The sequence below is a fragment of the Capricornis sumatraensis genome, chromosome 3 (genome assembly GCF_032405125.1).
Source record: "Capricornis sumatraensis isolate serow.1 chromosome 3, serow.2, whole genome shotgun sequence".
Lineage (NCBI taxonomy): Eukaryota > Metazoa > Chordata > Mammalia > Artiodactyla > Bovidae > Capricornis > Capricornis sumatraensis.
The window spans coordinates 50,403,220-50,428,011 of NC_091071.1; the positions used below are offsets into that span (position 1 = coordinate 50,403,220).

General features: G+C 39.0%; 1 protein-coding gene across 3 annotated transcripts in view; it reads left to right on the top strand.

Annotated features, from left to right (window-relative positions):
• The window catches only part of HIBCH (3-hydroxyisobutyryl-CoA hydrolase), a 107,269-nt gene that overhangs the window by 62,806 nt on the left and 19,671 nt on the right, over positions 1 to 24,792 (top strand). For all 3 annotated transcript variants that reach the window (XM_068968730.1, XM_068968732.1, XM_068968731.1), the window contains exons 7-9: positions 8,177 to 8,255; positions 19,545 to 19,690; positions 22,915 to 23,001. In XM_068968730.1, coding sequence (XP_068824831.1) covers positions 8,177 to 8,255; positions 19,545 to 19,690; positions 22,915 to 23,001 — 312 coding nt within the window. The remainder of the gene's footprint in view (positions 1 to 8,176; positions 8,256 to 19,544; positions 19,691 to 22,914; positions 23,002 to 24,792) is intronic.

The window sequence follows — 24,792 nt, forward strand, 5'->3', positions numbered from 1 at the left end:
AAAAGGTCATTGGCACCCTGCCTGCTGCCTGACCTGAACTGAGAACCAAATGCGTGTGCAGTGTTCTCAGTCTGTTGTTCCAGTCTCTACATATTTCTGAGGATCTTTCTGGCTAGCTAAATTGTGCGATGGAATCTGAAAGCTTGTTGAGGACTCTTGTTTTTCTATTGTTCCTTCTGGCTATGCTTTTTCTTGAAGGCTAACTTTTCATGTCTCATTTACAAACATTGCTTAACCTAAGACTCAGTGAACTTTAACTTTTGAAAATGTAACTCCCTAGATCTGTGGCTGTCAACTTTGGCTGCCTTGTAGAATCACCTTAGAGATTTTCAGAAACCCCCGTGCCCAGGCTTTACTTACCTCCCAGAACCATTAGTCAGATATTGGAGCAGGTCTGATGCATTTTTAAAGCTCTCTGGTAATTCCAACTTGAAGCATAAGGTAATGAACTGCTGATCTACTAGTGATTCCTAACTAGTGGTTCAGTGTTAGCTGTGGGCTTTTTTCAAAATTCCCCGAAGGCAGTGGTTCTTACAAGTTGCCGCTGTTGCTGTTTAGTTGCTCAGTTTTGTCCAACTCTTTTGCAACCCCGTTGCTCAGTTTTGTCCAACTCTTTTGCAACCCTATGGACTGTAGCCCACCAGACTCCTCTGTCCATAGGAATTTCCAGGCAAGAATACTGGAGTGGGTTGCCATTTCCTTCTCTAGGGGATCTTCTTGACCTAGGGATTGAACCCATGTCTTTTGCATTGGCAGGCAGATTCTTCTTCTTCTTCTTTTTTTTAAATTTATTTATTTTTGACTGGAGGATAATTGCTTTACAATATTCTTTTGGTTTCTGCCATATATCAACATGATTCAGTCATGGATATATATATGTCTCCTCCTTCTTGAACCTCTCTCGCATGTCCTGCCCCATCCATCCCCAGGTTGTCACAGAGCACCAGATTTGAGCTCCCTACGTCATATAGCAAATTTACACTGGCTATCTAATTTTACGTATGGCAGTGTTTATGTTTCAGTGCTACTCTTTCAGTTCATCCCACCCTCTCCTTCCCTTCTGTGTCCACGAGTCTGTTCTCTATCTCTGTGTCTCTATTGCTGCCCTGCAGATAGGTTCATCAGTACCATCTTTCTAGATTTGCATTCCCACCAACAATACAATAGTGTTTCTTTTCCTCCTCACCCTCTCCAGTGTTTATTGTTGATTTTTTGATGATGGCTATTCTGACTGTGAGGTGATACCTTATTGTAGTTTGATTTCCATTTCTCTTATAATGAGTGATGTTGAGCATCTTTTCATGTGTTTATTAGCCATCAGTTTGTCTTCTTCGGTTTGGCAAAGTTGCTCAGTCGTGTCCGACTGTTTGTGACCCCATGGACTGTAGTCTACCAGGCTCCTCTGTCCATGGGATTTTCCAGGCAATAGTACTGGAGTGAATTGCCATTTCCTTCTCCAGGGAATCTTCCCGACCCAGGGATCGAACCCGGGCCTCCCGTGTTGTAGACAGACGCTTTACTGTCTGAGCCACCAGGGAAGTAAGCATCTATTAAATAATAGGGGCTTCTCTGGTGGCTCAGACAATGAAGAATCTCCCTGGAATGCAGGAGACCTGAGTTTGACCCCTGGGTGGAAAAGATCCTCTGGAGGAGGAAATGGCCACCCACTCTAGTATTCTTGCCTGGAGAATCCCATGGACAGAGGAGCCTTGCAGGTTACAGTCCATGTAGTCACAAATAGAGACGTTTAAATATAATATGTGTAATGTTATATTGGGAGAATGTGGTTATTGAGGTAAAAACCTTGAGTATGAATTTAGGAGGCATGTGTAAGAGTTATTTCTAATTTATGTTTTAAAGCATGATGTACCCAAATTCATATTTCTACTCCCTGGCTTTTTTATTGTGACATAATTGATGTATAATTCGTTTTAGATGTACAGCATAGTAGTTTGATGTATGTCTATGTTGTAAAACAATGTTAATACTCATCACTACACATACTTGAAAAAAATGTTTTTTTCTTTTGATGAAGACTTTTAAGATTTATTCTCTTGGCAACTTTCACATCTCTCTTTTTCTTTTAAAGCAGAACTGTACCTCCAAGGATGTTAGACTGTTAATTCATAAATAAGTTAAATATTTCTACCTCAATTATTTGTTTCTGTTGAATATGTTTTGTCTAAACATAGCATGAACTATGTGCATCCAAAGCAGAATAAAAAAATGTGTTTGGTGCTAATCTCTGTAGTCTATCAGTATACATTAATGTTACATAATCAATATGTTAATATCACTAATATGCAGTATTAGCCTGTTAATATTAATGTGAGAAGTATAATAAAAAGTCATTGTTTTTACTGTGTAGGCTGCTAATTTAAAGCATGTGGACCTGAAGATACATTATGAAACTTACGATATTAACTTTCATCCATAGTGAGATAATGTGTGATGAAAAATCTATTTGAATTTCTAACAAAAATATCTAATTTCAAGACACCATTTATAATCGTGAATGATGTGATAGAAGACTCCCTCGCATACTCTCTGATACTGTGACGCGCTGCTCATTCTGGACAGGCGCTTACTCATTCCCTCTGATCATAATTTAAATTCATGACTCTGTGTGTGAGCATGAGTCACATCACCCCATTGTATGCCTTTCTGACTTTGTTGTTTTCTTTACTGTGGGTGTTGGTGCTGGTTACTCTGGAACATTTATTTTTATTTTCATTTTGGTTAAAAGGACTGTTTTATTGTGAAACAACTGTCAAACTTACAGAAAAGTTGCAACAGTAGTACAGAGAACTCTGATGTATCCTTCATCCACATTCCCTGTTATTTCCACAGTGGCTTTATTTTCTCTTCTCTCCTAAAAGTATCTAGTTTCTGGACCATTTGGGAGAATTGAAGACATGATAATCCTCTGTTTCTAAAGTATTCACTATGTATAAGGACACGAGGAAATTTAATACTGAAATATCTGGAACATTTCTTTTTCAGCTACCAAACTAAATTGTTCTACATGTAGTTTGTTTGTTTTGTGTTGGGGGATTAATCTTGTCTTTAGTAGAAATTATGGAACAATTGACTGTATTAAATTAACTTTAAATACCTGTATAATTTTCAGTTTTTAAAAGTTAATATTGCTTTTTTGTCTAGAATAGCAATATTGAAATACAGAAGTGATGCTTATTTCTAAAGCATCAGATAAACCGATTTGCATTTTGAAGGCTTTAATTCGGGGCTTCCGTGGTGGCTCAGTGGTAAAGAATCCACCTGCCAATGTGAGAGATGCAGGTTTGATCCATGGATTGAGAAGATACCCTGGAGAAGGAAATGGCAATCCAGTACTCCTGCATAGAAAATCAAAGGACACAGGAGCCTGGCGGGCTGTAGTCCATGGGGTTGCAAAAGAGTTGGACACAACTTAGTGATTAAACAACAACAAAATTTTGCTTTTTAAAGTAATTCTAGTGATATCTTCTTTAAAAGCCTTAAAGCTATACCAGCCTTTCCCGTCTATTAAACAGTCTGGAAACTCACCTACCTACGTTTCTTAATTTAAAAAAAGTGTTAGATTGCCTAAGTTTTGTCTTTAAGAATGTGAAACTTAAAGTAGGTTACAAGTTTGCCTACATTCATATATTCAGTTATTCATGCTTATCCACATTAGTATTCTCTATATGAGATTATAAATATGGATCAGACTCATTTTACTTTATCTGCACAATGTTCATACAGTATTGCAATTAAAATTATTTAATAATAATCCAACCAAAAAGCAATGTCAGAATGCTTGCAATATCATGATTGTAAGACCCAGAAAGATTAAATGTAAAATAATAGAAAAAGATACTATACCAGTACAAAATAAAGCTAATAGTTATTTTTATATCAAATAAGGGGTGTGCTTGCATGTGTGCTAAGTCGCTTCTGTTGTTTCTGACTCTGCCACCCCATGGACTGCCACCCCACCGCCAGGCTCCCCAGTTCATGGAATTCTCCAGGCAAGAACACTGGAGTGGGTTGCCATGCCCTCCTCCAGGGGATCTTCCTGACCCAGGGATCGAGCCCACATCTCTTTTGTGTCCTATATTGGCAAATGGGTTCTTTACCACTAGTGTCACCTGGGAAGCCCCAAATAAGGTACATTTTATGGCAAAAACTTGTAATTAAGGACATTTCACAGTTATAAAAATAGGTATAACAAATCTAAATTTGTATGTCCTGTGAATCTTTCTATTGTGTATTTTTTCTATTAGGCTTTAGTCATGTGGTCTTATGTTGGATTATTTCTAATCAAGTGCTGGTTGTTTATGACTGAGTTATTTCTACTTCAGTATTATTTGAGCCCTAAGATATAATCTCCTGACCTTTGTATCTAGTAGTATTTCGGCTAAGGGCTGTAGCATCCCAGATCATCTCAATTCGGTCAGGAATGAGAGGCTTTGAAGCTGATCTTCACTTCACGTGAAGGATTATTTGAATCCAGGCCATGGTAACTCATAATGTGTAACATTTGGGGGCTCAATTCAGCAAGGCCTAAATTTCAGTTCTTGTTCTCTCAGCAGGTAAGACTTAGTTCAGTTCATTGAAAATTGTTCAGCCTTTCTCCTTAAGATCAGTGAGATCACATTCTGAAAGTAATCTTACTGATTATAATCAACTATAGAAAGATATTTTATAAATATTGTATAAAACTGTTTCTAGCAATGAAGCAGAACAGAATTACTTAATGAGTTTTGTAACATATGACACTGAGAAACAGTGGAACAAGCCTCTGCCTCTTCGAGATAACTCTACTGGTGTGATATTTTCAAACATTTAAAAATGTGTGGTCTTTCAAAAAACTGGAAAGTCCTTAAAGGAGAAATAGACAAAATCACAATCCTAGGAGAAGTTTTGAACATACTAATTTCAGTAACAGATGAAACAGACATAAACAGTATATATATGTATGTACGTGATCATTTTACATGCACACACATGATTTGAACATTGTTCATTAAACTTGATCCAGTTAATATGTAATCAATAACTTTCATGTTCATTTCATATGTGCATGGAGCATTTACCAAAATTGGCCATAGAATTAGTCTCAGCATATTTCAAAGGATTAATCTGACAGGCTGTTCTCTGGTCCCAAAGGAATTAAGCTAGTTTTCAATAACCAAGTGAAAGTGTTAGTCTCTCAGTTATGTAAGACTCTCTGCAACCCCTTGGACTATAGCTCACCAGGCTCCTCTGTCCATAGAATTCTGCAGGCAAGAACAAGCCCTAAGTGGGCCTTAGGAAGCATTGCTACGAACAAAGCTAGTGGAGGTGGTGGAATTCCAGCTGAGCTATTTCAAATCCTAAAAAAATGATGCTGTGAAAGTGCACTCAATATGCCAGCAAATTTGGAAAACTCAGCAGTGGCCACAGGACTGGAAAAGGTCAGTTTTCATTCCAATCCCAAAGAAAGGCAATGCCAAAGAATGTTCAAACTACTGCACAATTGGACTCATCTCACACACTAGTAAAGTAATGCTCAAAATTCTCCAAGCTAGGTTTCAACAGTACATGAACAGAGAATTTCCAGATGTTCAAGCTGTATTTAGAAAAGGCAGAGGAACCAGAGATCAAATTGTCAACATCTGTTGGATCATTGGAAGAGCAAGAGAATTCCAGAAAAACATCTCCTTTGCTTTATTCACTATGCCATAGTCTTTGACTGTGTGGATCACAACAAACTGTGGAAAATTCTTAAAGAGATGGGAATACTGGAGCACCTTACCTGCCTCCTGAGGAATCTGTATGGAGGTCAAAAAGCAACAGTTAGAACCAGACATGAAACAACGAACTGGTTCAAAATTGGGGAAGGAAAACGTCAAGGCTGTATATTGTCACCCTGCTTATTTAACTTATATGCAGAGTACATCATATGAAATGCTGGGCTGGATGACTCACAAGCTGGAGTCAGGATTGTGGGGAGAAATATGAATAACCTCAGATATGCAGATGATATCACCCTCATGGCAGAAAGTTAAGAGGAACTAAAGAGCCCCTTTATGAGGGTGAAAGTGGAGAGTGAAAAACCTGGCTTAAAACTCAATGTTCAGACAACTAAGATCATAGCATCTAGTCCCATCACTTCATGGCAAATAGATGGGGAAAGAATGGAAATAGTGACAGACTTTATTTTCTTGGGTTCCAGAATCACTGCAGATGGTGACTACAGCCATGAAATTAAAAGACCCTTGCTCCTTGGAAGAAAAGCTATGACAAACCTACACAGCATATTGAAAAGCAGAGACTTCACTTTGTCGACAAAGGTCCGTATAGTCAAAGCTGTGTTTTTTCCAGTAGTCATGTATGGATGTGAGAGTTGGACCATAAAGAAAGCTGAGCACCAAAGAATTGATGCTTTCGAACTGTGGTGCTGGAGAAGACTCTTGAAAATCCCTCGGACAGCAAGGAGATCAAACCAGTAAATCCTAAAGGAAATCAGTCCTGAATATTCATTGGGAGGACTGATGCTGAAGCTGAAGCTCCAACACTTTGGTCACCTGATGCGAAGAGCTGACTCATTCAAAAAGACCTGATGCTGGGAAAGATTGAGGGCAGAGGAGAAGGGGATGACAGAAGATGAGATGGTTGGATGGCATCATCAACTTAATGAACATGAGTTTGAACAAACCCTGGGAGATAGTGAAGGACAGGGAAGCCTGGCGTGCTGCAGTCGATGGGGTTGCAAAGAGCTGGACAAGACTGAGCAACTGAATGACAACAAAAACATTGTGATAAACAAAAGTGCAGAATAGAATGTGAGGCAAAGGTTCTTACTGCTGCTGCTAAGTCGCTTCAGTCGTGTCCGACTCTGTGCGGCCCCATAGACGGCAGCCTACCAGGCTCCCCTGTCCCTGTGATTCTCCAGGCAAGAACACTGGAGTGGGTTGCCATTTCCTTCTCCAATGTATGAAAGTGAAAAGTCAAAGTGAAGTCGCTCAGTCGTGTCCGACTCTTAGCGACCCCAGGGACTGCACCCCACCAGGCTCCTCCGTCCATGGGATTTTCCAGGCAAGAGTACTGGAGTGGGGTGCCATGCTTACAATAATACAAAAAATTATTAATAAAACTAGTGCATATGTGCGTGCCAGTTCATTTCATTCATGTCCAACTCTTTGTGACCCCATGAACTGTAGCCTGCCAGGCTCCACTCTCCATGGAGTTCTCCAGGCCAGAATACTGGAGTGGGTAGCTGTTCCCTTCCTTCAGGGATTTCCCAAACCAGGGATCGAACCCAGGTCTCCCACACTGCAGGCAGATACTTTACCATCTGAGCCACCAGCGAAGCCAGAGATAGAATTCACTGGTTCAAAAGGATTAAGAATGAGTAGATGTTTTGAATACTGTGAAAAGAACATAACATAGGAAATGTATGTCACAATGTGAGCATTGATACAAACTTGGATTCTTTGTAATCACATGTATACTTCTTATTTTATTCAAATATGTCTGTTTATTCCAGAGATGTCTCTTAAGTTTGTCCTTTTCAGTGTATTTATCAAATCAGAAAAGAATTTCAGCCAAATCTTTTTATTTTGTAAAACTTTTGCTTACTAACCAATTTTAAGAGTTAAACGGTTCCTAAGTGGTATGTCTGAGAAAAGTGTTGCTAATTTTATTTGATAGAATAATGTGAATAAATAAAATGTGTGAGTATTCTATTTAAGGCCACTGAAATTTGCTAGAATAGCTTGGTTATGCTTTTTTGATGATCTGTCCTACTGAGAACAGCCAGTGGTTCTGGGAATAGTCAGTACTCTGTAATGCTGAGTCTAGTTTGAAATGAGAAGGAACTGGGGGAGAGGATATGAAGCAGAAGACAGGACGCTGATGAAAGGTGGCTTGCTGCTAAAACAAATCTGTTCCATATATCAGGGATACCCATGTATCTTTTTGCTTAGTAAGTTCTGAAATTGTGTGGTTTAGGTTTTCCTTCTCATCTGTCTCCTGAAATTTCATTTAAAGATATGCTTTATGAGGAGTTATATCTAATACCTATTACGTATATCTTTATATATAATATATAGGGATAATTTACTTGGCTTTTAATGTTTATAAATGTGAGAGTTTAATTTTTTTTTTAACCCCCACATTATTTTTAAGTAATTTTTTGCCTTTTTCCTAGGGAGTTGGTGTGTCAGTTCATGGGCAATTCCGAGTGGCTACCGAAAAGTCTGTTTTTGCGATGCCAGAAACAGCAATAGGTAAACTAAAACAAAAACCACCATGATAATTAATTTTAGAATGATCATATTTTGATACTTTTCAAATTATGTTGTTATTAAAGGAATTGATGGAATTTTGTGTGAGCTACAGCAAAGAAAGAACTTTTAAAGCAAAATTATTATAGGAAGATACCTGAGAGTTTATATTAACTCATAGGTTTATCTGAAAACAGAAAAGCAAGCATATTTAACTGGAAACACTAGCACATTGTAGTTGATTTTTATTCCTATTGAAGTGTAGTTGATTTACAGTGCTGTGCTAAGTTCTGCTGTACATATATTTAATTTTAGATAAAAAATTATTAGAGGAAATATTCTTGCATTCAGATCTAGTCTCAATTTGGAATAAACTTTTTATGTGGTGTGAGGTATGGGTCAAAGGTACAGATCAAAGTTTAGGTCAAAGGTATAGATCAAAGTTTATTATTTGCTTATGGAGATTAAAGCATTCCCACATTATTTTTTGGAAAAAGCTGCTGTTTCTCCACTGATTGCCTTTATGCCTTTGTAAGTGCCGATCATGGTGCCAATGCCCTGCTGTTTTGATTACTGTTGCTTTACAGTAAGTCCTGATCAAGTAATGATAATCCTCTAATTTTGTTCTGTTATTTCCCCTCGCAAATTGTTTTGGCTATACAGATCATTTGTATTTATATATGAATTTTAGAGTTGTCAGGTGAGTGTATTCTCCTCGGTTCTGTCTCATCACAACAAAGATTTGGAGTGACAGACATTAAAGCCCTCAGCGCGTCACAGCTCTTGGGTCTTGAACAGACCGTGTTATTGCTCTTAGACAGATCAGTGTTACAGCTCCGTGTTTCAGCTCTTTTTATTTAGAAAATAGCAGGAAAATCCATCCTCGAGGCGTGAGGGCATGCCGACCGGAAGACGTGAAGAGAAGAGAGTGGGGAAATGTGTCAGTGCGCGGGAGAGAGAGACCTAGCCCTTTGGCTCCTCTTTTTATATGTTTTTTTTCTCCCCCTGGGTCTGTGCTATGTAAATTGGGCTAGCCAGGAGTGCTGTTTGTTCTACCTGAGGCCCTCACTCTGGTCCTCGGACCTTCCTTTGACCTTCCTTTGTTCTATTTTCGTGGGCTTCTCCCTTCCTTGTCTTTTAGCCACTGCCATTTTGGACTCCTGTTTCCTATTCTAACTACCTAACAGAGTGATTTTGTAAGTTTCAACAAGAAAACCTATTAGAATTTTTATTTGGCTTGTCTATGATCTATCAATTTAGGGAGAATTGACATCTTAACAATATTGAGTCTTTAAACTTGTGAGCAAGGTATATCTTTCCATTTATTTAGATCTTTAATTTCTTGAAGCCAAATTTTGTAGTTTTCAATTTCTTATACATCCTTTGTCAGATTTTTCCTTAAGAATTTAATATTGTTCAATGATATTATAAATGATATTTTAAAAAATCTAGTTCTGATTATTAGTTATCGATATATAGAAATTGACTTTTGTACTTTGTATCCTGGGAGAAGGAAAAGGCAGCCCACTCCAATATTCTTGTCTAGAGAATCTCCATGGACAGAGGCACCTGGAAGGCTCCAGTCCATGAGGCCGCAAGAGTCAGACATGACTTCACAACTACACCACCACCACCACCTCATATCCTGCAATGATACATTCACTTATTATTCTAGTAGATTTTTTGTAGATTGAATTGGAGTTTCTAAATACAGTTATGTTCTTTACAAGTAAAGTATGTTTTACTTTTTTTCTTTCCTATCTGGATACTTTTTATTTTTTCTTGTCTAATTCTGCTGGGTAGAACCTCCAATACAGTGTTGAACAGATATGTTGAGAGTGGACCTTCAAACATTCAGTCTTCACCAATTAAGTATAATGTTAGGTATAGGTTTTTCATAGATGCCCTTTATGGAGGATGAGGAACTTTCCTTCTATTGCTTGATTTCTGGGGGATTTTATTAGGAACAGATTTTAGATTTTGTCTTTTTTTCCCTGCATCTGTTCATATGACCACTGGTTTTGTTTTTGTTTTTTTTAGTTTTTAGTTTTTCTTTTTTAGTTTATTGTTAATGGTGAATTACTTGATTGTTTTTTCAACATTAAACTAACTCTGCATGCTGGAATAAATCTCACTCTAGTATGTTGTGTTCTACTTTTTATATGTTGTTGGGTTTGGTTCACTGAAATTTTACTTGGAATTTCTGCATCTGTGTTCATGAGGTATATTGGTCTGTAGTTTTCTAGTAATATCCTTGCTTCATTTTCGTGCAGGATAATGCTGGCTTCATTTCTTGAAAAGTTTTTGTAGAATTGGTTCTTTTTATTTTTTCCCCCCCCACTGGTTTGGTAGAATTCACCAGTGAAACCATCTAGGCTTGGCGTTTCCTTCTCTAGGCCTGGTAAGGTTTTTAGCTCAAATTAAAATCTTTAATAGATGTAAAATTTTCAAGTTGTCTATTTCTTCTTGCACAAGATTTGGTCATTTGAGTCTTTTAAAAAGTTTGTCCATTTACTAGCCTAAAGTTAATTTCCTTATTATCTTTTCAATATCTGTAGAACCAATATCTGGGTCTCTCATTCTTGATATTAGTAATTGTGTCTTCTATTTTTTTCTGATCAATCTAATTAGCATTTTGTTAACTTTATTGATCTCAACCTTTTTTTTTTTGGTTTTATTTATTTTCTATTTTATTGATTTCTGCTCTGATATTTATTACTTCTTTCTACTTTCAGTTTTACCTCTTTCTCTAGTCCCCTAAGGTTAAACCTGAGGTCAGGTATAGAATTCTGTTCTGATGTTTAAATGTGATCTTACCCTTATCTTGGTTCCTCTGTGGGTTTTTTTTTCTTTCCTTTCTATGGCTGCTCTTAAAATTTTCTCTTGGTCATTTGATGATGCTGTACTTTTGTGTAGCTTTCTTCATGTTTCTTATGTTTGTGTGTGTATGTTTTTTAATGCTTGCGTTTGTCTAGTTATGTTTATAGTTTTTATCAGATTTGGAAATTTTGACATTATTTCTTCAAATATTTTTGTGTTCCACCGCTTCCTTTTCAGAACTCCATTTAAACATTTATTAGGCTCACACATGCATTGTTCATTTTTAAAAATTTTCTTTTTATCACCTTGTTGTTTGCTAAGTCGTGATACTTGCTATTCCTATATCTTCAAGTTCACTAATCCTTTCTTTTACAAAGTTAAAATTGCTCTTAATCCCATTTAGATATTTTTTTTAGCTTATACATTCATCTTAGTTTTCATCTGTAGTACTATCATGTGGGCATTTTTTAAAAATATCTTTTTTGTTTTTAGCTTTTTGAACATAAGGTATATGTATATTATAACTGTGTTGATCTCCTTGTTTGCTAATTCTCATGTATATGTCAGTTGTATATGTTATGTATATGTCTGATTGTTATATCATGTCATTATGGGTAACATCTTCCTAGTTTTAGATACCTGTTATTTTTTTATTGGATTCTAGACATTGTAAGCTTTATTTTGTTGGGTGCTGGCTACTTTTGTATAGATGATTCCTAACTTATGATGGTCTGACTTATGACTTTATAATGGTGCAAAAGCAATATACATGTAGTAGAAACTGTTCTTTGAATTTTGACCTTTTCCTTGGCTGGCCATATCTGGTTCCATACTTTTGTGATGCTGGGCAGTAGCAGTGGACCATACCTCTTAAGCAGTCATCTAATCACTAAGATAAATATCTGGTACTTAGAACCATTTTTTCACTTTCAGTGTAATATTCAATAAAATTATATGAGATATTCAATCAGTTCAGTTCAGTTGCTCAGTCATGTCCAACTCTTTGCGACCCATGAATCACAGTACACCAGGCCTCCCTGTCCATCACCAAATCCTGGAGTTCACCCAAACTGACGTGCATCGAGTCGGTGATGCCATCCAGCCATCTTATCCTCTGAGATATTCAATATTTTATTATAAAATAAGCCTTGTGTTAGATGATTTTGCTCAACTGTAGGCTAATGTAAGTGTTCTGAGCACATTTAAGGTAGGCTAGGCTAAGCTATGATTTTTTGATGGATTAGGTATATTAAGTGGGTTGGCTTATGGTATTTTCAATTTATGATGGATTTATCAGAATGTAACCCTTACACACAACCCCAATGTAAGTTGAGGAAGATCTGCATTCTTGTAAATGTTCTTTACTTTGCTTCTGGAATGAGGTTAAGTTACTTGGAAATAGTTTGTTCAAGTCTTTTAGGTTTTTTGTTTTTGTTTGTTTTTAATGTAGGATTGGAGCAGTGCTCAGACTAGGCTAATTATTTCCTACTACTAAGAAGCAAGACCCTTCTTTGGATTCTACTCAGTGCCTCCATGAATCCTGAGCTGTCATGGTCTGGTTGGTGGGAACAGGTACTATTCTTAGCCCTGTGTAGGTTCCCAGTAACGTTCTCTGTAATTCTTGCCTGTGGTTCTTTCCTTAACCTCACAGTTTCTTCATTGAACACATGTATTTGTCAGTACCAAGCTGGGGACTTAGGGGGAGACACTGCAGATCTCCAGTGTTTTCTCTCTGTGCAGCTCTCTCCTCTCTGGTACTCTGTTCTGGGAATTCTTTCTGCCTCTGTCTCCCTGAACTTTTAGCTTAATTCCCCTCAAATCTAGGACTGTTTTGGGCCTGGACAGTCTCTCCAGGCATTAAGATGGAGCTTTTGTAGGGCTTGTTGTTTAGTCTCTTCATTGTGTCTGACTCTTTGAGACCCCATAGACTATAGCCTGCCAGGCTCCTCTGTCCATGGGATTTCCCAGGCAGGAATACTGGAGTGGGTTACCATTTCCTTCTCTAGGGGATCTTCCAGACCCAGGGATCAAACCCGTGTCTCCTGCATTAACAGGTGGGTTCTTTACTACTGAGCCACCAAGGAAGCTTTTAAGTAGGGTTTACCTCATTTGTTTTCAGATATTCAGACATCACTTTCCTTTACTGCTTGGTGGTCCAGTATGTTGAAAACTTATTTCATATACTACAGTTGTTTTTCTATGCTTATTTCAGGCAAAGAGTAATTCTGTCACCCTTACTCCATCTTACTCAAAGTGTAATTCTCCTGGATGGCTATTTTAGCTTCAGTTCAGTTCAGTCACTGAATTCTCTCTGACCCTTTGCAGCATGCCATAGACTGCAGCACGCCAGGCTCCCCTGTCCATCACCAGCTCCCAGAGCTTACTCAAACTCATGTCCATAGAGTTGGTGATGCCATCCAACCATCTGATCTTCTGTCTTCCCCTGCTCCTCCTGCCTTCAATCTTTTCCAGCATCAGGGTCTTTTCAGATGAGTCAGTTCATCACATCAGAGGGCCAAAGTATTGGAGTTTCAGCTTCAACATGAGTCCTTCCAATGAATATTCAGGACTGATTTCCTTTAGGATGGACTGGTCGGATGTCCTTGCAGTCCAAGTTATTCTCGAGTCTTCTCCAACACCACAGTTCAAAAGCATCAGTTTTTCAGCACTCAGCATTCTTTATAGCCCAACTCTCACATCCATACATGACTACCATAGCTATGGAAAAACCATAGCATTGACTAGATGGACCTTTGTTGGCAAAGTAATGTCTCTGCTTTTTAATGTGCTGTCTAGGTTGGTCATAACATATCTTCCAAGGAGCAAGCGTCTTTTAATTTCATGGCTGCAGTCACCATCTGCAGTGAATTTAAGAGCCCAAGAAAATAAAGTCTCTCACTGCTTCCAGTATTTCCCATCTATTTGCCGCAAAGTGATGGGACTATATGCCATGATCTCAGTTTTCTGAATGTTGAGTTTTAAGCCAAGTTGTTCCCTCTCCTCTTTCACATTGATCAAGAGGCTCTTTAGTTCTTCTTTACTCTCTGCCATAAGGGTGGTGTTATCTGCATATCTGAGGTTATTGATATTTCTCTTGGCAATCTTGATTCCAGCTTGTGCTTCCTACAGCCCAGCATTTCTCATGATGTGCTCTGCATATAAGTTAAATAAGCAGGGTGAGAATATGACGTACTCCTTTTCCTATTTGGAACCAGTCCATTTTTCCAGGTGCAATTCTAACTGTTGCTTCCTGACCTGCATACAGGTTTCTCAAGAGGCAGGTCAGGTGGTCTGGTATTCCCATCTCTTTCAGAATTTTCCACAGTTTATTGTGATCCACACAGTCAAAGGCTTTGGCATAGTCAATAAAGCAGAAGTAGGTGTTTTTCTGGAACTCTCTTGCTTTTTTGATGATCCAATGAATGTTGGCAATTTGATCTCTGGTTACCCTGCTTTTTCTAAATCCAGCTTGAACATCTGGAAGTTTACAGCTCATGTATTGTTGAAACCTTGGCTTGGAGAATTTTGAGCATTACTTTGCTAGTGTGTGAGATGAGTGCAATTGTGTGATAATTTGAGCATTTTTTGGAATTGTCTTTCTTTGGGATTGGAATGAAAACAGACCTTTTCTAGTCCAGTGGCCACTGCTGAGTTTTCCAAATTTGCTGGCATATTGAGTGCAGCACTTTCACAGCATCATCTTTTAGGATTTGAAATAGCTCATTTGGAATTCCATCACCTCCACTAGCTTTGTTCGTAGTGATGCTTTATAAGGCCCACTTGACTTTACATTCCAGGATGTCTGGCTCTAGGTGAGTGATCCTGGTTATCTCGGTTGTGAAGATCTTTTTTGTATAGTTCTTCTGTGTATTCTTGCTACCTCTTCTATTCTGCTTCTGTTAGGTCCATAATCATTTCTGTCCTTTATTGTGGCCATCTTTGCATGAAATGTTCCCTTGGTATCTGTAATTTTCTTGAAGAGATCTCTAGTCTTTCCCATTGTATTGTTTTCCTCTATTTCTTTGCATTGATCACTGAGGAAGGCCTTCTTATCTCTCCTTGCTATTCTTTGAAACTTTGCCTTCAGAATATATCATTTATATATTGGGATATATCTTTCCTCTTCTTTGCCTTTTGCATCTTTTCTTTTCTCAGCTTTTTGTAAGGCCTCCTCAGACAACCATTTTATCTTTTTGCATTTCTTTTTCTTGGGGATAATCTTGATCACTGCCTCCTGTACAAGGTCACAAACCTCCATCCATAGTTCTTCAGACACTGTGTCTATCAGATCTAATCCCTTGAATCTATTTGTTACTTCCACTGTATAATCGTAAATGATTTGTTTTAGGTCATAAGCAAATGGTCTATTTTAGCTTAGATGATTAAAGAAATTGTCCACAGAGATGTCTTTAAGCTGAGATTTGAATGACAGGAAGCAGCTATATTAATATCTTTTATAACAGAACACTGTGCATTAAGAAAAGTTAGTCTAAAGCAAGAATGAAGCCTTACTTTATTTGTTCAAGGAACCAAATAGCGTCTGCTGTCTGAGTCGGGGGCAGAGTGATACACTGTGCTCTTCCAGAGCTACACAGGCAACTCAGGTAAAGAGTTTGGATTTAAACGTAAATGTTATGGGAAACTGTGGGAGAGTTTAAAGCAGAGAGTGATGTGTTCTGGTATACATTCTGATACCATTCTGACTGCTTTAAGGAAAATGGATTGTATGTGTGCAAGAGTAATGGCAGAGAGGCTTGTTAGGAGGTTATTACATTAATCTAGAGCTCTGTTATCTAATTCTGTAGCCACTAATCACATATGACTTTAATTTAAATAAATTCAGTTCCTCAGTTGCACCAGCCACGTTTCAAGCATTTAATAGCCATATTTAGTGGCAGTATAGATTACAGAACATTTTTATCATCAGAGAAAATTCTATTGAGCAGCACAAGTCTAGAGAGAGATAATTTTAGGCTTGGAGTGATAAGAAGCTGTAAAGTTGGAATAGAGAGGATATATGTGGAAAATGTTTTGGAGTTAACTTGTGATGTAGTGAATCAGAAATAACCCCAAGGTATTTAGCTAGTGCTGCTAGATGGCTATAAGGCCACTAGAGAAGGAGCAGTGTGGTTGGAGGAATGTGACTCAAGGCTTGTGTTTGCCGTGTTACATCTGGGATGTTTATTATCTGTATGGTTAAATGAAGATATGAGAGTTCATATCCAGGAGAAAAAACCATAACTAGATAGATAGACTTGGCTCTGTATTGGGCTGCCATAGCAAAATACCAAGACTGGGTAGCTCAAACAACATTTATTTCTCCCACTTATTCTTCCTGCTGGAAGTGGGAAGTCCTGTATCAAAGTATTGGCAGATTTGGTTTCACCCAAGGCCTCTCTCCTAGACTTGTAGAGAGCTGCCTCTCTCTGTGTCCTCTCATGGCCCTTTGTCTTGGAATCTTTCCTCTTCTTATAAAGACACCAGTCCTATTAGATAGAGCCCCACCGTTAAAACCTCATTTAATCTTCAGTTCAGTTCAGTTCAGTTCAGTCGCTCAGCCGTGTCTGACTCTTTGCAACCCCATGAATTGCAGCACGCCAGGCCTCCCTGTCCATCACCATCTCCCAAAGTTCACTCAAACTCACATCCATCTAGCCGGTGATGCCATCCAGCCGTCTCATCCTCTGTCGTCTCCTTCTCCTCCTGCCCCCAATCCCTCCCAGCATCAGAGTCTTTTCTAATGAGTCAGCTCTTCGCATGAGGTGGCCAAAGTACTGGAGTTTCAGCTTTAGCATCATTCCTTCCAAAGAACACCCAGGACTGATCTCCTTCAGAATGGACTGGTTGGATCTCCTTGCAGTCCAAGGGACTCTCAAGAGTCTTCTCCAACACCACAGTTCAAAAGCATCAATTCTTTGGCACTCAGTTTTCTTTACAGTCCAACTCTCACATCCATACATGACTACTGGAAAAACCATAGGCTTGACTAGACGGACCTTTGTTGGCAAAGTAATGTCTCTGCTTTTGAATATGCTATCTAGGTTGGTCATAACTTTCCTTCCAAGGAGTAAGCGTCTTTTAATCTCATGGCTGCAATCACCATCTGCAGTGATTTCGGAGCCCCCCAAAATAAAGTCTGACACTGTTTCCACTGTTTCCCCATCTATTTCCCTTGAAGTGATGGGACCAGATGCCGTGATCTTAATTTTCTGAATGTTGAGCTTTAAGCCAACTTTTTCACTCTCCTTTTTCACTTTCATCAAGAGCCTGTTTAGTTCTTCACTTTCTGCCATAAGGGTGGTGTCATCTGCGTATCTGAGGTTGTTGATATTTCTCCTGGCAATTTTGATTCCAGCTTGTGTTCCCTACAGTCCAGCGTTTCTAATGATGTACTCTGCATATAAGTTAAATAAGCAGGGTGACAATATACAGCCTTGATGTACGCCTTTTCCTATTTGGAACCAGTCTGTGGTTCCATGTCCAGTTCTAACTGTTGCTTCCTGACCTGCATACAGAGTTCTCAAGAGGCAGGTCAGGTGGTCTGGTATTCCCATCTCTTTCAGAATTTTCCACAGTTTCTTGTGATCCACACAGTCAAAGGCTTTGGCATAGTCAATAAAGCAGAAATAGATGTTTTTCTGGAACTCTCTTGCTTTTTCAATGATCCAGCGGATGTTGGCAATTTGATCTCTGGTTCCTCTGCCTTTTCTAAAACCAGCTTGAACATCTGGAAGTTCACGGTTCACGTATTGCTGAAGCCTGGCTTGGAGAATTTTGAGCATTACTTTACTAGCATGTGAGATGAGTGCAGTTGTGTGGTAGTTTGAGCATTCTTTAATCTTCGTTACCTCTTTAGAGTCCGCTTCTCCAAATTGCCGCATTGTGGGGCTAGGACTTCAGCTTAAGATTTTGGGACACAATTTGGGATACAATTCAGTCCATCACATTGGTGTTATCTAAAGCTGTCAGAGCTAAGGAAACGTGTGTAGTGGGGAGCGGATAGTCTAAGATGAGGCTAAGGTACAGCAGCATGTGCAGGCCCAAGGGAAGTGAAGCCAGCAGACACTGGAAGGAAGCAGCCACTGAGGCAAGGGGTGAAGGGAGAATGTGGGGCTCTGGAACAGATGAAAGTGCTTCTGGACAGAGGTGTTTTTGCTTGGACAGAGTGCTCCTGAAGTTCAGGGGTAAGTAGGAATGAACATTGAGGAACAGAAAGATGACCAAAGTGCCTGGGGTATAGTGAGTGAGTGGTAAGAGATGTAACTGAGAAAGTGATAAAGGATCTTGAAGATGGATAAAGGTGTTAGTTTTAACCTAAAAGAAATGGGCAGTCATGGAAGACTTTTAAGCAATAGAATGCAAGACTCATCAAAATCTGTGTTATTAAGATAATTTTAAAAATTCAATCAGACAACATTAAAAAAAGATTTGTGTTATTAAAAAGATCACTGGCTGTTGTGTAGAGAACTGTCTAGAGGAGGAAGCAACATCACAGTTGTTGATGGAGGGTTAAGGGGGTGGTACAGGAGGGGGTTTGAGTCTGGATAGTTGTACCCTTTATTGGGGTGGGTGATCCTGGATGACAGTGTTGGCGGGGGTGGGCAGGGGTTATGAATTCAACTTTAGACCTATTTTGTTTGAGATGTTGAGATATTTCTATTTACAGTAACATGGCACTGATGCTAGGAACTTTTTGGCAAGTGGACCTGGAAATAATTTGAATGCTTGTATTTTTATCTCAGCTTAATTAATTGAAGCGATTTTGAAATAGATAGCTTTTACACCTAGAGAGTCAAACTTGTTTAGGAAGCTCTTAAACACCCAAAAGTAGTATATTGACAAGTATTTTCATATCTGCTGTTTTTCAGTTGTTGCCAGTAGAGAGAATAAGGGAATTTTAAAAATACTCATGATTAAGAAAAGAATAGGTGCAAGTTCTGTTGATTAGGTATAAACTTGTTCATTTACTCGAACTAATGGTTATCACATCACTTTAAATACCTTGAATATTAGATGTTTGACTGTTTAGAAATTGATTAAATGGTAATAATAATTTATCACATAATAGCCACAGATTACATTTTTTTCTGTGCTAATCATTTGGACAGGAAATATTTGTTTTCAGTCTTTACCTACGTTGGAGATTCTTAAAAAGTAGTAGTTGAGATAAGAAATTTAGGTAATATTTATCAAGTACTTACATGTAAAACACTGTGTCATCAAATCCTTTATTGTCTTCTATAGAAATGAAACATGAAAAGTTTGAAAGATATCCCAATTAATTTAGCACAGTTTTTAGCAAGTCTTTTGTGATATTGGTTGTGTTGTATGTGTTGCGTTATAGTACCATGGTATAGTAATAATATTTTTAATATAGATTCAGACTCCAGAGAAGAATGGCTCTTTGATATAAAGTAAGAGAGCTGCAGTTATCTCTTTCATTTGAATCATTATCTCTTCTTGTTTTTACAGGGCTATTCCCTGATGTGGGTGGAGGTTATTTCTTGCCACGACTTCAAGGAAAACTTGGGTACTTCCTTGCATTAACAGGATTCAGGCTGAAAGGAAGAGATGTGTACGCAGCAGGAATTGCTACACACTTTGTAGATTTTGAAAAGGTAATTACTTGGGTGGCTGCACTTTGTGTTGTTGGAATAACTCATATTGCGTGGGGAGGTGGTATAAGTGTTTGGGATAACAGGCTTTTGGCAAACATGGGTCTGAATCCTGCATCTGCCCTTCAAGCTGTGTGACCTTGGAGAAGGTGCTTAAACTCTTCAATCCCCAGTTTTCTCGTATGCAAAATGCAGATAATTATATCTTGATCCAGGGCTGTTTTGCCTACCTCTAGTGAGTATCTTTTAATGAATAATTATAGTCTGTGTAAAAAAAAAGTAATATTTTAAGAAAGTCTAATATATAAGAATCTGAATTTATAAAAGAAGGCTGAATGCTGAAGAATTGATGCTTTTGAACTGTGGTACTGGAGAAGACTCTTGAGAGTCCCTTGGATAGCAAGATCAAACAAGTCATTCCTAAAGGAAATCAACCCTGAATATTCATTGGAAGGACTGATGCTAAAGATGAAACTCCAATACTTTGGCCACCTGATATGAAGAGCCAGCTCATTGGAAAAGATCCTGATGCTAGGAAAGATTGAAGGCAGGAGGAAAAGGGAGTGACAGAGGAAGAGATGATTGGATGGCATCACTAATTCAACAGACATGAGTTTGAACCAACTCTGAGAGATAGTGAAGAACAGGGAAGTCTGGTGAGCTGCAGTCCATGGGGTCTCAAAGAGTTGGACACGACTTAGCGACTGAACGATAACAGTGGCTTTTGTAAAAATATTTTTGAAAGGTTCTCTTGTTAGTTTCCCCAGTGCATTTAAAAGTTTGTAAAATATGATCTTAAAAACTCTTCTAAAAGGGTATTTGTTGTAAGGAACCCATATTTCTTATCTTGGTCTTACAATTTTTTTTTAAGCCACATGGTCAGTTTTCTTAGCACAGGATAGCATAGTGGCAAAGGATGTGCAGATGGACAGTCTGGTTTTAAATCCTAGCTTGAATTTAGCCTCTTTAGCTCCAGTTTTCCCATCTCCAAAGTGAGGACAGCAGTTTTACCATAGCAGTTGAAACTCATTGTGTTACATGTAACAGAAACCACAGTTCAAGTTGGTTTTGGCTCAGAATTCTCAGCAAGAGATTTGAGATTTATTCTTCAACGAGTTAGCTCAGTCTGATTCAACTGGCTTGTATACTGCCTGAACCACGTGGGTGGGTAGAATATATTGACTAATCTCTCCCAACTCCTAGAACTGTGGGAAGTCAGCTTCCCAGAAATTTCTGATCTTGAGGGCAGGATGTTAGGGGATAGGGGAGGGAATGTTATTAAAATGTATGAAAGTATACAAAATTGAAGGTTGCCCCTGTAATGCTGATGTGAGGGCCTTTCATCACATTTGCCTGAATTTTCAGATCTTTATGGGCATCTTCGGTCACATTGAGTAGGTGGCTTTCTCATTCTTCCCCGAGCTGTAACAGGGAGCAAACAGGGTATTCTGGAGGGACAGTCTTGATTATAGTGGAATTTGGTTAAGGCTGGTGGGGAGAACTGATCCACAACCCTTCCTTTTTTTGTCAGTCTGCCCAGTAATATCTGCAGTGCATAGGCTACCATTTACAGGGCCTGAAGCAGATAATAGAAATGAGTAATATACATTGAGAATGGAGCTAGAGGCAAAAGAGATTAAAAAACCACCTGTATCGTCTGACAGAGTAAAGTATGATAAGTCTACAAACAGAATACAAAGAAAGGATTCAATGGACTGAGAGGAGGAAGAGGTTACTTATAAAAAAGGACTGAAAATTTCCTCTTAGAGATTGCAGTTCAACTTGAATCTTAACAGGTCAGCTGGGCCTTCAGTCAGGAGAAGGTTTTCTGGATAGAGGAAGCTTTAATGAGCAAGCCCATAGGGTAGGAAAGCATTAGCTTTGTTTTAGAAACAGTAACAAGTCCATTTGGCTGAGCTTAGGAATAGGTGTGTGAGGGATATAGATGGAGAGCTGTTGGAAGATAGAGGGAACAAAAAGTACCCACCAAACTGGGACAGTATCTTGAGACCAAAAAAATGAGGCAGGTATCTCCATATAATCATTGGATCAGTTTATTATAGGGTAACGTACTCTCAGGGTGGGATTAGGTGGACCGTGATCTGGCAGCATTCACAGCTCAGGAGCCACTGGGACGGTTTTATAGTTGACCTTTGGGTATGGAGGTGTGTGCTTGGAAACAGGACATGCATTCCTAAATCAGGACTTATGAATGGTTAATTCATTTCTGGGCTTCCCTGGCGGCTTAGGTGGTAAAGAATCTGCTTGCCAAGCAGGAGACACAGGTCCTATCCTTGGGTTGGAAAGACCCCTTGGAGAAGGAAATGGCTACCCACTCTAGTATTCTTGCCTGGGAAATTCCATGGTGGGCTTCCCAGGGGGTGCTACTGGTAAAGAACCTGCCTGCCATTGAAGGGGATGTAAGACGTGGGTTCGATCCCTGGGTTGGGAAGATCCCTTGGAGGGCATGGCAACCCACTCCAGTATTCTTGCCTGGAGAATTCCATGGACAGAGGAGCCTGGCGGGCTACAGTCCATGGGGTCGCAAAGAGTCAGACACGACTGGAGCAACTTGGCACACACACATGAATTCCATGGCATCTCTTGGGCACTGGGAATATGTTAGCGAGAGTCTTCATCATCGTCTGGGGACTTAACAGAGCATGGAGACCACCTGGCCTCAATGATTATTAAGTGAGGTCTGTTAACTACAGAGTGCTTGATAGAGAAGGGGTTACTGCACAGCACAGTCCTGGTAGGGTCAGTGGAAGAGCAGAAGAACCTGTGTGGGTACAAGATGGCATCAGTTATGTTAATAGCTGTTCAAGAGTTAAATGTGGCTATATTATAGAGCTGTGCATTGACTACAGTAACTGTTAGTCACAAGTGGCAGTTTTTAATTAAAATTGGTTAAAGTAAAATGTATAGTTCAAATCTTTGGTTTGCAGTAGCAGTGCTCAATAACCAGAAAGAAACAAAGATGAATGTCTCTATTTCTCCCCTTCAGTTTTTTTTTTTTTTTCATTTTTATCCATTCCTTGCAAGGCAGCATTTGCTTTGTGGGAATGTGTGTGCCTGCAACTTCAGTGAAAATTGCCTTCATTGACTCAGCTGAAAAGCGAGTGTCATAATTTTAAGACAAGGATTTTTATTAAAGAATAAGATTTCTTTAAAAAAAATTGTGTTTCTATGGGTTTTAAAATGTTTTCCTTTTTTTCCACCTGTAGTTGCGCATGTTAGAAGAAGATTTGTTAGCCCTGAAATCTCCTTCAAAAGAAAATATTGCAGATGTCTTAGAAACTTACCATGCAAAGGTAATCTTATCAGTATTCTAACCTCAGATTTAATTCATGGGAAAGGGGAAGTGACTGAAAAATTAGAAGCTGATGAATATTATAGTTTGTGAATATAAATAAGCACACTGGTATTTATTTACTTTAAAACCTGATGGGAGTGTCAGTGTTTCACAGTTGTTAGAATGGGCATCTGAGAAGATGACTTCTTTACCTGCAACGACATGGCTTGTTTTCTCGTTGCTGGTGAATTTCAGGGCATAGCCTTGTGACTGGCCCTTGCAAGGGCCTGTTACAACACACTGTGACTTTTCTACAGTGTAGGTTCAGTGTAGATGCTACTTGTGGAGCTGCTGAAGTGAAAGTTTGGCATCTGTCTGAATATAATAATGAAGTACATTGCAGTGTTTTCTTTTAATTGCTTATGTAGTCTACCTTAAGTTTTCTTTTGAGCGCTGAGAATCTATAAACCTGCGACATGACTAATAGTTAAAAATGATATCAATAGATTGAATATATGCTCTCTCCTGAACCCCGCTAAAATTATCATAAAGGAATAGAAAAGGCAGGAATCCACAAAGAGAAGTAGAGCAGAAGAGGAGACAGTGGCAGGTATGAGATGTCACTATTTTGGAAGCTTGAAAGTGGAAGGATGAGGGCAGCTACTTATCCTTCAATGGGGAAGGCCAGTAAGCAAACCAGTTCTTGCTGTAGACTCTTTGTAGGCACCAGGGCCTCTGACAGGGCCTCAATGGCTAAGGGCAGGGTAGATGAGGCGTTCTACTGAAAAGATACAGAACATATTAAATGGGAAGAATGCTGGCCTCTTTTCCCGGTTGGCTCCTAGAATTCTTACATACCATCTATCTTAGTTTGGGCAGCCATAACAAAATTGCTGTAGACCTGTGGCTTAAACAACAGAAGTTTCTCCCGGTTTTGGAGGTTGGCAAGTCCACGGTCAAGGTGCCAGCTGATTAGGTTCCTGGTGAGGGCCCTTTTTCTGTTCTGTACCCTCACACAGCAGAGAGAGAAAGTGATCTCCGTCAGGGCTCTGTGTATGAGGGCACTAATCCCATCCCGAGGGCTCCATCCTCTTGACTTAGATACCTCCCATAGGCCTCACGCCCCACATACCATCACACTGGGGTTAGGGTTTCAGTGGGAGCTTTGTGGGGACACAAGCATTTAGTCCATAGCACCATCCCACTCCCAAGCAGTTCATTAGAAGCAAAAGAAAACGTGTAGCTGTTGACATTCGAGGACCCCTCTAATGAAAGAAACATTCGGGCCTTTGTGTGATCATCTCATAATGTATAGATAATTGCAATTGACATTACAAAGCTTCTAAATTTTAGTACCTCACACAGAAAAACAAGTATTGTCAGGCATTAAAAAACAGAGATTGGCCAAAAAAGGTACTCGAAGGGAGTAGACAGTGCAAGGAGAAGGAAATGAAGCAATCATAGATTTGGCTGTGTTTTTTTTTTTTTTTAATCTTCAGATAAGAGAAAAATATTTTATCTGTGAAATAAGAACAGTTGTTACTAAGAGAAATAGTTAAAGAATAAAAGAGACATTTAAAATATGACAGTGAAAGGGAGAAGAAAAACCCACAATCGATTAGACTAAACTTGGTGGATGAGGAAAACTCTAAGAGGATAATACAATGAAAAATGAAGAGAAAAGAGGATTATTCCAGGAGGCCCAATATCGTAACTGTCAGGAATGTGTAATAGAGGACAGGAAATACTTAGAGAAATCGTTCCCCCTCACCCCAAAATCACCCAGAACTGAAAACCATGAGTAGAGAGT